The sequence below is a fragment of the Sinocyclocheilus grahami genome, unplaced genomic scaffold (assembly GCF_001515645.1).
Source record: "Sinocyclocheilus grahami isolate Dianchi unplaced genomic scaffold, SAMN03320097.WGS_v1.1 scaffold744.1, whole genome shotgun sequence".
NCBI lineage: Eukaryota > Metazoa > Chordata > Actinopteri > Cypriniformes > Cyprinidae > Sinocyclocheilus > Sinocyclocheilus grahami.
This window is the reverse complement of record NW_015505923.1, coordinates 385,611-398,586: the sequence shown is the minus strand read 5'-3', so window position 1 is coordinate 398,586 and position 12,976 is coordinate 385,611. Positions and strand designations below refer to the sequence as shown.

The 12,976-nt window shown below is 36.5% G+C and overlaps 2 protein-coding genes across 2 annotated transcripts in view; both read left to right on the top strand.

Moving 5' to 3' along the window:
* The window catches only part of LOC107560802 (FERM, RhoGEF and pleckstrin domain-containing protein 1-like), a 39,315-nt gene extending 30,327 nt beyond the window's left edge, over positions 1-8,988 (top strand). The window contains exons 17-24 of the mRNA XM_016245069.1: positions 1,691-1,890; positions 2,317-2,406; positions 2,501-2,583; positions 2,800-2,909; positions 5,123-5,298; positions 5,386-5,493; positions 5,601-5,752; positions 7,439-8,988. Of these exons, the coding sequence (XP_016100555.1) occupies positions 1,691-1,890; positions 2,317-2,406; positions 2,501-2,583; positions 2,800-2,909; positions 5,123-5,298; positions 5,386-5,493; positions 5,601-5,752; positions 7,439-7,514 (995 nt within the window). The 3' untranslated portion in view covers positions 7,515-8,988. The remainder of the gene's footprint in view (positions 1-1,690; positions 1,891-2,316; positions 2,407-2,500; positions 2,584-2,799; positions 2,910-5,122; positions 5,299-5,385; positions 5,494-5,600; positions 5,753-7,438) is intronic.
* A 2,021-nt stretch (positions 8,989-11,009) lies between these two features.
* The window catches only part of LOC107560801 (dedicator of cytokinesis protein 9-like), a 105,693-nt gene continuing 103,726 nt past the window's right edge, over positions 11,010-12,976 (top strand). The window contains exon 1 of the mRNA XM_016245067.1: positions 11,010-11,425. Coding sequence (XP_016100553.1) covers positions 11,309-11,425 — 117 coding nt within the window. The 5' untranslated portion in view covers positions 11,010-11,308. The remainder of the gene's footprint in view (positions 11,426-12,976) is intronic.

Here is a 12,976-nt window from a genome sequence, read left to right as displayed (position 1 = left end):
ACACACACACACACACACACACACACACAGATCGATCAGGTTTCAGTCTACAGTCTCGACAGTAAGCTGAGTTTGAGTGATGGTTTCAGCAGTGACAGTTTTCAGTATAATCATCATCATTAGTGTCATTCGAGCGTTTGAGAGACTGAAGCTTGTGTGTTAGTGTTGTTCACATGAGTGTGTGTTTTTAGGATAAACTATATTCGTAGTCAAGGGTCATGAGTAGGAAGGCTGAGTCTTATCCTGCACCTCAATCTGCATAATATCTGTTGTAAATAGTTCATGAAATTAGAAAAGTGTCCCAGATCGTAATATGGTGAAAATAGAAAGATGAAGATTCCTGGATGGTTTACTTTTTTTCTGGTGGAAGTTTATCTGTGCATTTTTTTGTTGTTGTTGGCTATTATTGCCCTTTTGGCCAAGTAAGTCCAGTTTTTGACAATTCGATTTCACAGAGGAAGAAAAAACTGATTTATGAACAGTAATAAATGAATCTAGATCTATGGTAGGGACCCTTTTAACAGACTGATGACACATTTAAAGACACTGTAAATCTTTTTTTATATATATTTGTATTATTTCTTTATTTAATGTACATTATAACACTATACTTTTTGTTTTATTATCCTAGATAATAAAAAAATTTTTTTTTAAATAATGAGAATAATTTAATTTAATTTAAGATCAGTATTATTTTAGCATTATTGATGTGCTATTATATATTTAATTTAATAGTTTGAATTAGATTTTATTTTGATAATTTTGGCTTTCACTTTAATTTTAACATTTTTGTAATTTTGTTGTGTGTTTTTGTAATTTTCATTAATTGTTTTATATATATATATTCATTATATATATATTCAATATATATTCATTAATTGTAGTTTAATTTATTTTAGTGCTTAAACTAAACAAAAATGAGAAATTACAGAATTTATTTGAAATGGAAATTTGTTTTTAAAATGATTTATGTCTTTGCTGTCATTTTTGTTCTATTTAATGAATCTTTGCTGAATAAAAGTATTTTTTTTATTCAAAATAATAATATTGAAAAAATCTTACTGACCCCAGACGTTTTAGTAGAAATGTATATCTGTGTGTATGTATATGTGACCCTGGACCACAAAACCAGTCATAAGGGTCATTTTTTTTTATTTATGCATCATCTGAAAGCTGAAGCTTTGCATTGATGTATGGTTTGTTAGGATGGGACAATATTTGGCTCAGATACAACTATTTGAATATCTAGAATCTGAGGGTGCAAAAAAAATCGAAATATTGAGAAAATCGCCTTTTATGCATCATCTGAAAGCTGAAGCTTTGCATTGATGTATGGTTTGTTAGGATGGGACAATATTTGGCTCAGATACAACTATTTGAATATCTAGAATCTGAGGGTGCAAAAAAAATCGAAATATTGAGAAAATCGCCTTTAAAGTTTTCCAAATGAAGTCCTTAGCAGTGCATATTACTAATAAAAATTAGCTTTTGATATACGTACTTACGGTAGGAAATTTACAAAATATCTTTATGGAACATGATCTTAATATCCTAAAGATTTTTGTCATAAAAGAAAAATGTATAATTTTGTCCCATGCAATGTATTTTTGGCTATTGCTACAAATATACCCCAGCGACTTAAGACTGGTTTTGTGCTCCAGGGTCACATATGTGTTTGTGTGTGTTCTAGCTGCTTTAGACGATGTGTGTGAATTGGAGGCTGCGCTTCGTCCTGGTCTGGAAGAGATTGAGAACTATCAGAAACTCCTGGAGCTTCAGAAGGATTTGATTGGTGTTGAGCATCTGGCCGTGGCTGGACGTCAGCTCATCAGACTGGGCTGCCTCAGCAAACTCTCTGGGAAAGGCCTTCAACAGCGCATGTTCTTCCTGGTGAGATTTCAGAGCACACATCTATGTTTCATATGATATAGGGACCTATTGTTCTTAAAGGATAGATCAAATTACAATAATGTCATAATTTACTCCCTTCATGTTGTTCCAAACCTGTATGAGTGTTTTTCTTCTGTTGAGCACAAAAGAAGATATTTGGAAGAATGCTGGTAACCAAACAGTTGCTGGTAGCCATTGACTTCCATAGTATTGTTTTCTATACTGTGGAAGTCAGTGGTTACCAGTAACTGTTTGGTTACCAGCATTCTTCCAAATAGCTTCTTTTAAAGAATGCTTGTAATTCTGAAAATTCTAACAATTATATAACTAACTCAAGGCCTAATACTAAACTCTCTTCATATTTTTACACATGAAATGAACAGATTTCTGATGAACTCTTTCTTTCTTTTTTTTATGTGGAGCCAGTTCAATGACGTTCTGTTGTACAGCACTCGAGGGATAACATCAGCCAATCAGTTTACAGTGCACAGACAACTTCCTCTGCGCGGCATGACAGTTAGAAAACTCATCAACCTTTATGCAGATGTTATTGATTGGCATGAGAATCCACCCATGAGAAATCAGTGTGTGTGTGTGTGTGTGTGTTCAGATCCGGGAGAGTGAGGACGAGTGGGGCGTCCCGCACTCCTTCACACTGATGGTACAGCAGCAGTCACTGGTGGTCGCCGCATGGTAATCCTTCGCAATATTTGTGTGTCATCAGCCAGACAGCAAGTACAGCAATAGAGAGCAAGTCAACAGTGCATTCATATTAACTCTGCCCATTGTTTACACACAGCACATTTTCAATTGATCGGTCCAGTACAGCTTTATCAGTGGATGCAAGAGTGTTAGAGGTGCATATATGATGGATGCCTCAAAAGCATCCAGATATCTTGTCTCTTGCAGTTCAGAGTCAGAAATGGAGAAATGGATGGAGGATTTAAAGATGGCGGTTGACATGGCTGAAGAGTGTAATGGACTGACCGCTGACCTGCTGTCTGCTAGCAAGGATGTCAGTAAGTGACACATGATCATTTGTTACAAAATACAGTTACCATAGCATTCAAATAGACCCTGTTGGCTTTCCTAGTACATCTTTATCAAAATATAATATTTCATATATATTGCATTTTTTTGCATATTAAATATCAAATTTCGCTTTGAAATAAGTCGCATTATAAAAGTAAAATGAGTTGCTGTTTCATGAATCTATATTTGTTTTATGATATATATTGTCACATTTTAGAAGTACATTTTAGCATATTTTAAAAAGAGTACTTCTTGTGGCAATAATGTACTTAAAAGAGTATACTTAAAGGGATAGTTCACCCCAAAATGAAAATTCTGTCATTAATTACTCACCCTCATATCGTTCCAAACCTGCAAGACCTTCGTTCATCTTCAGAACACAAATTAAGATATTTGATGTCCCCCTCGAACGTAAACAACGCTGATTACGTTCTTGGGTACTCTCCAAAATGGCGGAAGACGTAACTCAGGGGAGAAGAATTGTTAAATAAATTATGTTATTATTGTTTTCTTTGCGCACAAAAAGTATTCTCGTAGCTTCGCAAAATTGAAGTTGAGCCACTGATGTCACGTGGACTGTTTTATCAATGTGCTTACTATGTTTCTGGACCTGGGAACATTACAGTTGCGTTGCTGTCTATGGAGGGTCAGAGAGCTCTCTGAATTCATCACAAATATCTTAATATTTGTTCTGAAGATGAACGAAGGTCTTGCGGGTTTGGAACGACATGAGGGTGAGTAATTAAAGACAGAATTTTCATTTCTGGGTGAACTATCTCTTTAAGTGAATGCAGTTTTTAAGGACACTTAATTGCATGTTAATTATGAAAATGTATTAGTTTTGATTTATATTAAATGCAATTAGTCAATGTGCTTACTATGTTTCTGGACCTGGGAACATTACAGTTGCGTTGCTGTCTATGGAGGGTCAGAGAGCTCTCTGAATTCATCACAAATATCTTAATATTTGTTCTGAAGATGAACGAAGGTCTTGCGGGTTTGGAACGACATGAGGGTGAGTAATTAAAGACAGAATTTTCATTTCTGGGTGAACTATCTCTTTAAGTGAATGCAGTTTTTAAGGACACTTAATTGCATGTTAATTATGAAAATGTATTAGTTTTGATTTATATTAAATGCAATTAGCTGCACTTTTCAGTGCTTTTATGACCCACTTAAGTTTTGTGTATTTCCATTATTACTTTTATTACTGACAATAATTTTTGTTAAAATTGTCAATCATTTAGCAATTTTGTAGTTTGAAAATAAATTTACTTTTAATATGTGACCCTGGAGCACAAAAGCAGTCTTAAGTCGCTGGGGTATATTTGTAGCAATAGCCAACAATACATTGTATGGGTCAAATTTATAGATTTTTCTTTTATGCCAAAAATCATTAGAATATTAAGTAAAGATTATGTTCCATGAAGATATTTTTTAATTTCCTACCGTAAATATATTAAAACTTAATTTCTGATTAGTAATATGCATTGCTAAGGACTTCATTTGGACAACTTTAAAGGCGATTGTCTCAATAGTATTGAGTATATATATATATATATGAATAAAATAAAATTAATAAAATTATAATATTTCAATTTTTTTTGCACCCTCAGATTCCATACATCAGTGGAAAGCTTATTTATTCAGCTTTCAGATGGTGTATAAATCTCAATTTCTCAAAAATTTACACTTAAGACTGATTTTGTGGTCCAGGGTCACACATGGAATAACACACCATTTACAATTATAATTAAGTACTTTACATGTGCTTTAATATGTTAATTAACACCTCAAAACAAGTGTACTTCTTCAAAGTACAAAAGAATACACACGATTCAAAAGATTATTAAAACATAATCATTTAAAATGTACTTTGAAGTAAAATTTTTAATTTGACATTTTTACAAAGGGCACTTTTTTAAACGTTTACTTTATTTCATTAATATTATATTATCTGCAACTACAGTTTTTTTTTAAACAAATGTATTTATTAAAGGTCTGAAGTGCACATTCAATACAATTAAGTGCATTTCTTTTTCACATGTTCTTCCACAGTATATCAGCTGCTTAATCAGGAACATACAGAAGTCTATAGGAGTCCGAATATGTAACAATTGCTAACAAAAGTTTAGGGAGCATATAGTAGCATGTTTTAGCACAATTACGTGTCTCAAGATACAGTAAATGTTTTTCTCAGAATCCTCAGGGGCGTCTGAAGTGGAGTCAGAGGATGATCTTTGTGGATCTCGAACATCTTTGCCTCGAAATGGCAACAATTCAGGAAACACTCTCAACCGCGGCAACACGACAGCACACGTGTGCTGGCATCGCACCACCAGTGTTTCCATGCTGGACTTCAGCATCGCCATAGAGGTACCAGTCCTCCATCTGCTCATCTCTGTGTTTGAGTATGAAAATGCTGTAACACAGTCTGGTCGTCATCTTGACTGTGTCTGACAGAACCAGCTCTCAGGAAATCTGCTCCGAAAGTTTAAAAACAGTAACGGCTGGCAGAAACTCTGGGTGGTTTTCACCAACTTCACCTTGTTCTTCTACAAAGCACACGAGGTAAAACGCAAACAGTCACACACTGCCATATCCTCTGTGAATGTGTGGGATGTGTGTGAAATGTCTGGACTCGCGCTCATTTCTCTGTTGACTGTTCTCTCTGTAAGGATGAGTATCCGCTGGCCAGTCTGCCGTTGTTGGGTTACTCCGTAACACAGGCCGGCGAGTCGGAAAACATCCATAAAGATCACGTCTTCAAACTGCATTTCAAATCTCATATCTACTACTTCAGAACGGAGAGTGAATACTTTTTCGAAAGGTACTGCAAACCGCATTATTCTTCCAAGAGATATAGTACACCTTGCAAACTACACTGAAAAAAGATACTTTGGATCAACTAAAAAATACTTTCAAATACTCAGTTTCTTAAAGACAAAATAAATTGTTTTTCTCAAATTATATTGAAATTCTAAATTATATTTAAATATATTTAAAGTTCAATTTTGATTTAAATCATTTTTTTCCACCGAAAGACGATACACTCTTAAAAATGCTGGGTTAAATACAACCCAGCACCGGGTAAAATGTGGACAAACCCAGGGATTGGGTTGTTTTCAACCAACGGTTGGGTTAAATGTTTAACTCAACCTTCTGCGCAGTAACCCAACCGCTGGGTCAAAACAGCCCAATCCCTGGGTTTGTCCACATTTTACCCGGTGCTGGGTTGTATTTAACCCTAACCTATAATATGTGTTGTGGCAAACTGTTGGTTGCTCACCAGTGAGAGAACACCACCAGGTGAAGTTAATCTATTAATTAGCAGGGCAGAACAGACTCCGGCTGTGTCCGAAATCGCCCCCTATACCCTTAAATAGGGCACTATTTGAGGGAACAGCCATTTTTAGTGGTGTCCGAAACCATAGTGGACGTTCTCGAGTGCACTCATTCAATCCCACAATGCAATCCCACAAGGGTTTTTTTTAGGTTTAAGCCTAGTCCCAGACTAAAATGTAAGTCTGAGCTGTAAGAGCTGTAAGCCGAAAGAAACTTGCACTGATTGATCTTAAAATATGTCAGTGCCCTTGTTTTGTCTCAAGGTGCACACCAGTAATGTTTTTTCTAAGGCATAATTATAAAAATTACTTTAAAGGGGTCATATGATGCGATTTCAATTCTTTTTTTTTTGTAATTTCACAGTTGTAATACGTGAAAGCGCCGCTTTTCTATCGCGAATATGCCGAATCTGCTGATTTAATTGCGACCGCTAATGATAGAGAAGGGGAGGGGGAGGCCAGGGGAGCGCGGAGCTCTCGTGCCTCTGTTGGTAAAAAAAAAATTGCCAATCAGAGTATTCACTTTCAGCGCTGAGGAGTGTTGAGAAAAGAAACCTCGTAAGGGAGGCTAGCCTCCTTCTGATATCAACCAATCATCACAGAGATGTAAATTACGTGATATTAGTTTGAACGCCTCCCGCTGCGCTGATAATGTACCAAGTACTTATGATGAGTAACGATATTGAATATTTGATCGCCAACAGATTTACCAAGCTGTCATTCAAACAGTATATATACAAATTTAGGGAGGTAAGTGAAATTATATTATCTTGCTGTATGTGTGTCGTTTTCTTTACGTTTTCTGACTAAAAGCATCCAAAAAGCCATTTTAAAGTGGTTCAGCAAATTATAATAATAATAATTTTCAGGGATCCCAGACCAATACAATTAGTGTGCCTCCTCTATTTTAAAACCCAGTAGAGGAGAAACAATAATGTACAGAGGAGAAACAATAATGTACAGTATGTGGAAAATAATGTGTCTTTTTACCTTAACATAAACACTTCACATTACACCATTACACATTACACATTCACAGTAACATCATATGACCCCTTTAAAATCCTAATTGAACTATGGCCTAGTCCTGGCTTAAGCTGAGCCCCGTCTGTGAAACCGGGCCTTAATGTTATAAAGTGTTGATGTATAGTAAGATTTTGATGTCTGTGTAGATGGATGACGGTGATCAGAAGTGCTACAGTCTCTGCCAGCAGAACCCGCTATCTGAACCGGACCGAACCGGACTGAACCTGCCATGTGAACCAGGCTGATCCTGAAACTGCCATCTGACCTGGACAGAAAAAAACATAAACCCACAGACCCATGCAGGCATATAGGGAGCAACCATCTCCGTGTGTGTGTACTTTTATGACAACGTCACTTTTTTTTAGTGACTGACTTTTTTTAATAGCATTGTTTCATAGTATGACATTAAAGGGGAATGTCGCCATTTCACTTCTGAGCCTTTTAATAGACGCTCTTCAGTTCAAATATCAGCCTCGGGCAAGTTTAGTTTTTTTTCCTATTATTGTATTTTTGCTGAATTACTTGTAAGAAACAGAGAGAATATGTAAGGTGCTTAAACTGCATCCGTGACATTTAAAGTTTTATTTTAAAGGAGAAAATCAGAGAGTAAAACAGCAAATGATAAAAGATTTCACACACCTGGAGAAGTACAGAGATCACCATTGTGCCCTTAAGGACAGGTGCTCCTGGTGAGATTTCGGATAAAAGGTGCTTACAAATCCTTAGGGAGATATTCACAAAAACTGCATTGTGTTTCATAAAATGGCCTCAGATATTGAAAGGTGCTACTGTGTGTTCACAGGACGTGTTAGTGTTGGGTGTGAATAGGACATAAGGTTAACTGAGGTTTATTATAAGGTATATTTATAGCATGTGATGACATACTAAAGTCTTTATCTTGAGAAACTAAAAGGAAAAGTGTTAATAAAGGCTCAGAGATGAAGAGAGGTGGAATTCCCCTTTAACCTCATGGTGTTCCCCACACACAGGTGCTTTTTAATGTTTGTGTTTTGTCCTCTAGTGTAAAAAAACATGAAACATGGGCTTTTACAGAATCTCATTTTGTAAATGATATTTAATTGTAAGCCGTAAGTGTCACTTGTTGCCTTTAAAAGGAGGCAGATTCATTTCAGTGCCATGGTTTTTATAGTACAGGTTTCTATGTGTTAGACTTTGTTTCTATCAGCTGAAACCATGTTGGGTGCCAGAAGCCAATGTGCCAAAATCATTCTGTTTGTTAACATTTTGGACTGAATAATGTAAAAGCATTGCAAATTTGGGATTTAAAGGCAAGTTATAAAACACACAAGTACATTTCGTCAACCGAAACTTATATTTATAGAGTTCAAGTGCCATTAAGAGCAGAACACACAAAAGGTATTTTACACTACGTTTATTTCCGTCAGCATGTAACACTTGGTAATGAAGAAAGGATATTTTGTTATTCAAGGTTGTAAGAAGATTGACGCCCCTCACTGTCATTTTAGAAAAATTATTTTCACCAAACTAAGAAGCATTCACCCATAGGCCGCACCGTATAAACCACAACTGCATATTACAGGCTAGTTTAGTCCACAGAAGAGGTCAAGCTTTAAAATGTGCAGAAAGACGTGATGTTTTAGTTTCATACGGCCCAAACACTACTAAAATGAATGGAAAAAGACAAAGAGAGAGACAGTTTATTGGAAATGAAAGCAATAAAAGCTCATTCCAGAAAGCGGCTGACTTCTGTGGTCTTTCTGCATTGCACTGATCAGCAGAGGGCGATACTACATCACCAGTGTGAGGCCATTAACCAATAGAAAATCAAGAGTTACAGGCCTATACACACATATGCAATAAAATACAATAATATGTGATATTTTAGTGTATATGGGTGATTCTGTTTGGTTATCATGGAAGTGAGAGGGAATCGTTTCTGCCGCCAGAGTAGCAGGGAGACGTTTTGGAGTTTAGAAAATGAATGAATGAATGAACTAACGGAGGAACCACTGTATTTAAAAAAAATATGTAAATAGCTTAATAAGAATAACAATAATCAAAAATAATGTTTTGAATGTCACATTTCATTCCTTCTTTATTTGACCCTCTAACTCTAGCACTCTCTATTCTAATTCTATTCTTTAAAAAAAAGAAAAAGGAAGCTTGCCCCTTTTAGACTTGCACTCTATTCAGTTACTAACTGCTTGTTTTTTTTGTTTGTTTGTTTTTTAACACTAGCTTCTCTATTCTTTTTCTATTCTATCTGTTTTCTATTTTATTTATTATATAATTTAAAAAACACTAGCTCCTCTATTGTTTTTGTATTCTATCTAGGCTATCTGTTTTCTTTTTATTTATTATATAATTAACAAAAAGCAAAAAAAAGGGCCTCAAACACTACCTTCTCTATTCTTTTTCTATTCTATCTGTTTTCTATTTTATTTATTTTATAATTAACAAAAAGCAAAAAAAAGGGCCTCTAACACTAGCTTGCTCTATTCTTTTTCTATTCTATCTGTTTTCTATTTTATTTATTTTATAATTAACAAAAAGCAAAAAAAAGGGCCTCTAACACTAGCTTGCTCTATTCTTTTTCTATTCTATCTGTTTTCTATTTTATTTATTATATAATTAACAAAAAGCAAAAAAAAGGGCCTCAAACACTACCTTCTCTATTCTTTTTCTATTCTATCTGTTTTCTATTTTATTTATTATATAATTAAAAAAAACACTAGCTCCTCTATTCTTTTTGTATTCTATCTATTCTATCTGTTTTCTCTTTATTTATTATACAATTAAGGCCTCTAACACTAGCTTGCTCTATATTCATTCTTTTAAACGCAATCTTTTTCTCATTTTTTTGAACGCTATTTTAAAACACCATTACTAAACCACTCAACAGAACATTTTCATTCTTTTTACTCTCTTCAGAGATGGGAAATATGGTCACACTCATCTCTGAGCCTTTTATTTATATATAATCACTATTATAGCCTATTAAAAAATATAAACATTATACCGAAATAAAACAGTATATCAAATTAAAATATTGATAGGCCTATTAAAATATTAATATATTTTTTCCTTTATTTGAGAGATGTTTTAACACCTTTAGCAAACCACTCAGCAGCCTATTTAGTGAATTTGAATTCAGAAACAATCCATTATTAATATGTTTTCTTGTAAAAAGGTAAGATATTTATAAAAGGATCAAATAAATAAATAAGTTAGGTAGTTTGAGGGTAGTTAGAATGAAGGTGGTGTGTTCACACTTGCCATCTGCTGCTCTTACTAGAGAGGATTTGCTTACAGTCTCTTGCGGCGTGTAAAGCGGAGCTCGAATGAGATTTCACACACAGGTATGGCCCTCCCGCGGAGATTGACCCCATTATATTACTGCTGGCCCCTCAGAACACAGCACAGACTGATGCTCCTTTGAGAAGAGGACGTGAAACCATAAGTACGGTTACATTTCTGAAAGTTATTTGACTTGTGAAATTACGTAAACCATGCACTTTGTAGTTTGTAGGCTATATGTATTTACTTAAATACCAGTCGCGAATGAACGATTCCTACTATGGCGAACTCTTAGCTCATTAATATGAATAGAATTGCCGGTTCATGAATAATGAATACAGTTCTTGGAACCTTCCCGTGGCTACTGGTGGAGTTCGGCTTTGCTCATGAATATTAAGCAGCAAGACTTGGCCGTAGTAGAGCTCGTAAAGTCGCTATCTGGACAGGGGAGGGAGTAGAGACGCGACGGAATTAAACCTCCCACAAACACACTGACATGAGACCATGACAGCACGGGAAAGCGTTTCGTTTAGACCGCCAACACCTTCTGGAGACTTTAAAGCACTGGAAACATGGACTAACGCATCCATCGCGTTCATCTGAACATGAGAGTTAAGGATTTTTATATCACAGGCGCTCGCAAAGGTAGTCGGGACAGCGGAGAAAACAGACTTTGAATGTTTTTAATTGATTTATTTACACGTCTGCTGGAAATTAATGAAAGTTTGTAGCTAGACATGTCAGTCCCGAGCCATGTGGAGACGCGTAAGTTCACCCGGGGGCTCGGTAAACCGGGCACGGCGGCGGAGCTGCGGCAGAGCGTGTCGGAGGCGGTCAGGACGTCGGTTTTAGTGGTGAGTAAGTTATCCCGTTTGTGATGTGGTGTAGCGGTTAAGAATTAGAACTTATTACTGCAGGTTGCGGGTTCGAACTCGGTCATATGCGAGCTCGAGGTAAGGTGCTTAACCTCAGTTTACTGCAAGACACTGACCAAGTGAAACTTTGTATACAAATCAGGCAAAGGCTGATTCATCTGTATGCTATTGTAACTTGTTGGTTTTATGTAATTTTTGTGTCTCAGACCTAATGTAGATAAATAGTCTCGGAGTCAAATCAGGCTTCAGGTGGCTGATTGTTTAGCCTAATATTATACAGTTTTTCTTATTAATTAATGCCATGGTTCCCAACCCTGGTCCTGGAGGCACCCCAACACTGCACATTTTGCATGTCTCCTTTCTCTGACACACCAGTTTCTGGTCTTGGAGTCTCTACTAATGAGCTGATGAGCTGAATCAGGTGTGTTTGATTAAGGAGACATGCAAAACGTGCAGTGTTGGGGTGCCTCCAGGACCAGGGTTGGGAGGTTGGGAATTAATGGACAGTTAATAGACTGCACAAGTATTTTTGTAGGAAGAAGCAATATGTGCTTTGTTGTTTGTGTGTGTGTATGTATGTGTAATGTTGTCCTGAATGATGGATCCAACTTTCCTTGCCCATTGTTTGGAAACGTGCAGTGTTGGGGTGCCTCCAGGACCAGGGTTGGGAACCACTGAATTAATGGACAGTTAATAGACTGCACAAGTATTTTTGTAGGAAGAAGCAATATGTGCTTTGTTGTTTGTGTGTGTGTATGTATGTGTAATGTTGTCCTGAATGATGGATCCAACTTTCCTTGCCCATTGTTTGGATACTGGCAGGTCACGTTAGTCAAGCTTAGTTGACTCTCAGCTGATCCACGTCTACCTATAGGTCAGGGGTGCCCAACCCTGCTCCTGGCGATCCACTGTCCTGCCAAGTTTAGCTCCAACTCTAATCAAACACACCTGCCTTTAATTTTTAAATGATCCTGAAGACCTTAATTAGTTGCTTCAGGTGTGTTTGATTAGGGATCCACTGTCCTGCAAAGTTTAGCTCCAACTCTAATCAAACACACCTGCCTTTAATTTTTAAATGATCCTGAAGACCTTAATTAGTTGCTTCAGGTGTGTTTGATTAGGGTTGGAGCTGAACTTTGCAGGACAGTCGATCGCCAGGAGCAGGGTTGGCACCCCTGACCTATAGGGATGTGACATCTATCACAGCACCCATATATTAGGGTGAACATGCGAGCCATTTTCCCAGGACGTGTCCTGGCCAGGATTTCTATATTGCCTAAAATATCTAGGTTTTGACTTTGTTTGCGTGTGCAGACCGATCGGTGTATGACATCAAAGCACCCTACCATATATAAGATCCTTCAGGATTATCACCAGCTTTTGCATGGCTCAATAGCTAATGACCCTCCTACATCCCCAGCTCCTCCTTGTTCAGTCAGGATTTGGCCTTCTGATTCTACTTTGATATATGCATATATATATGCTATATGCAATACATTTATGTTTGTTCTGTTCTGTTACCCCAGGTGG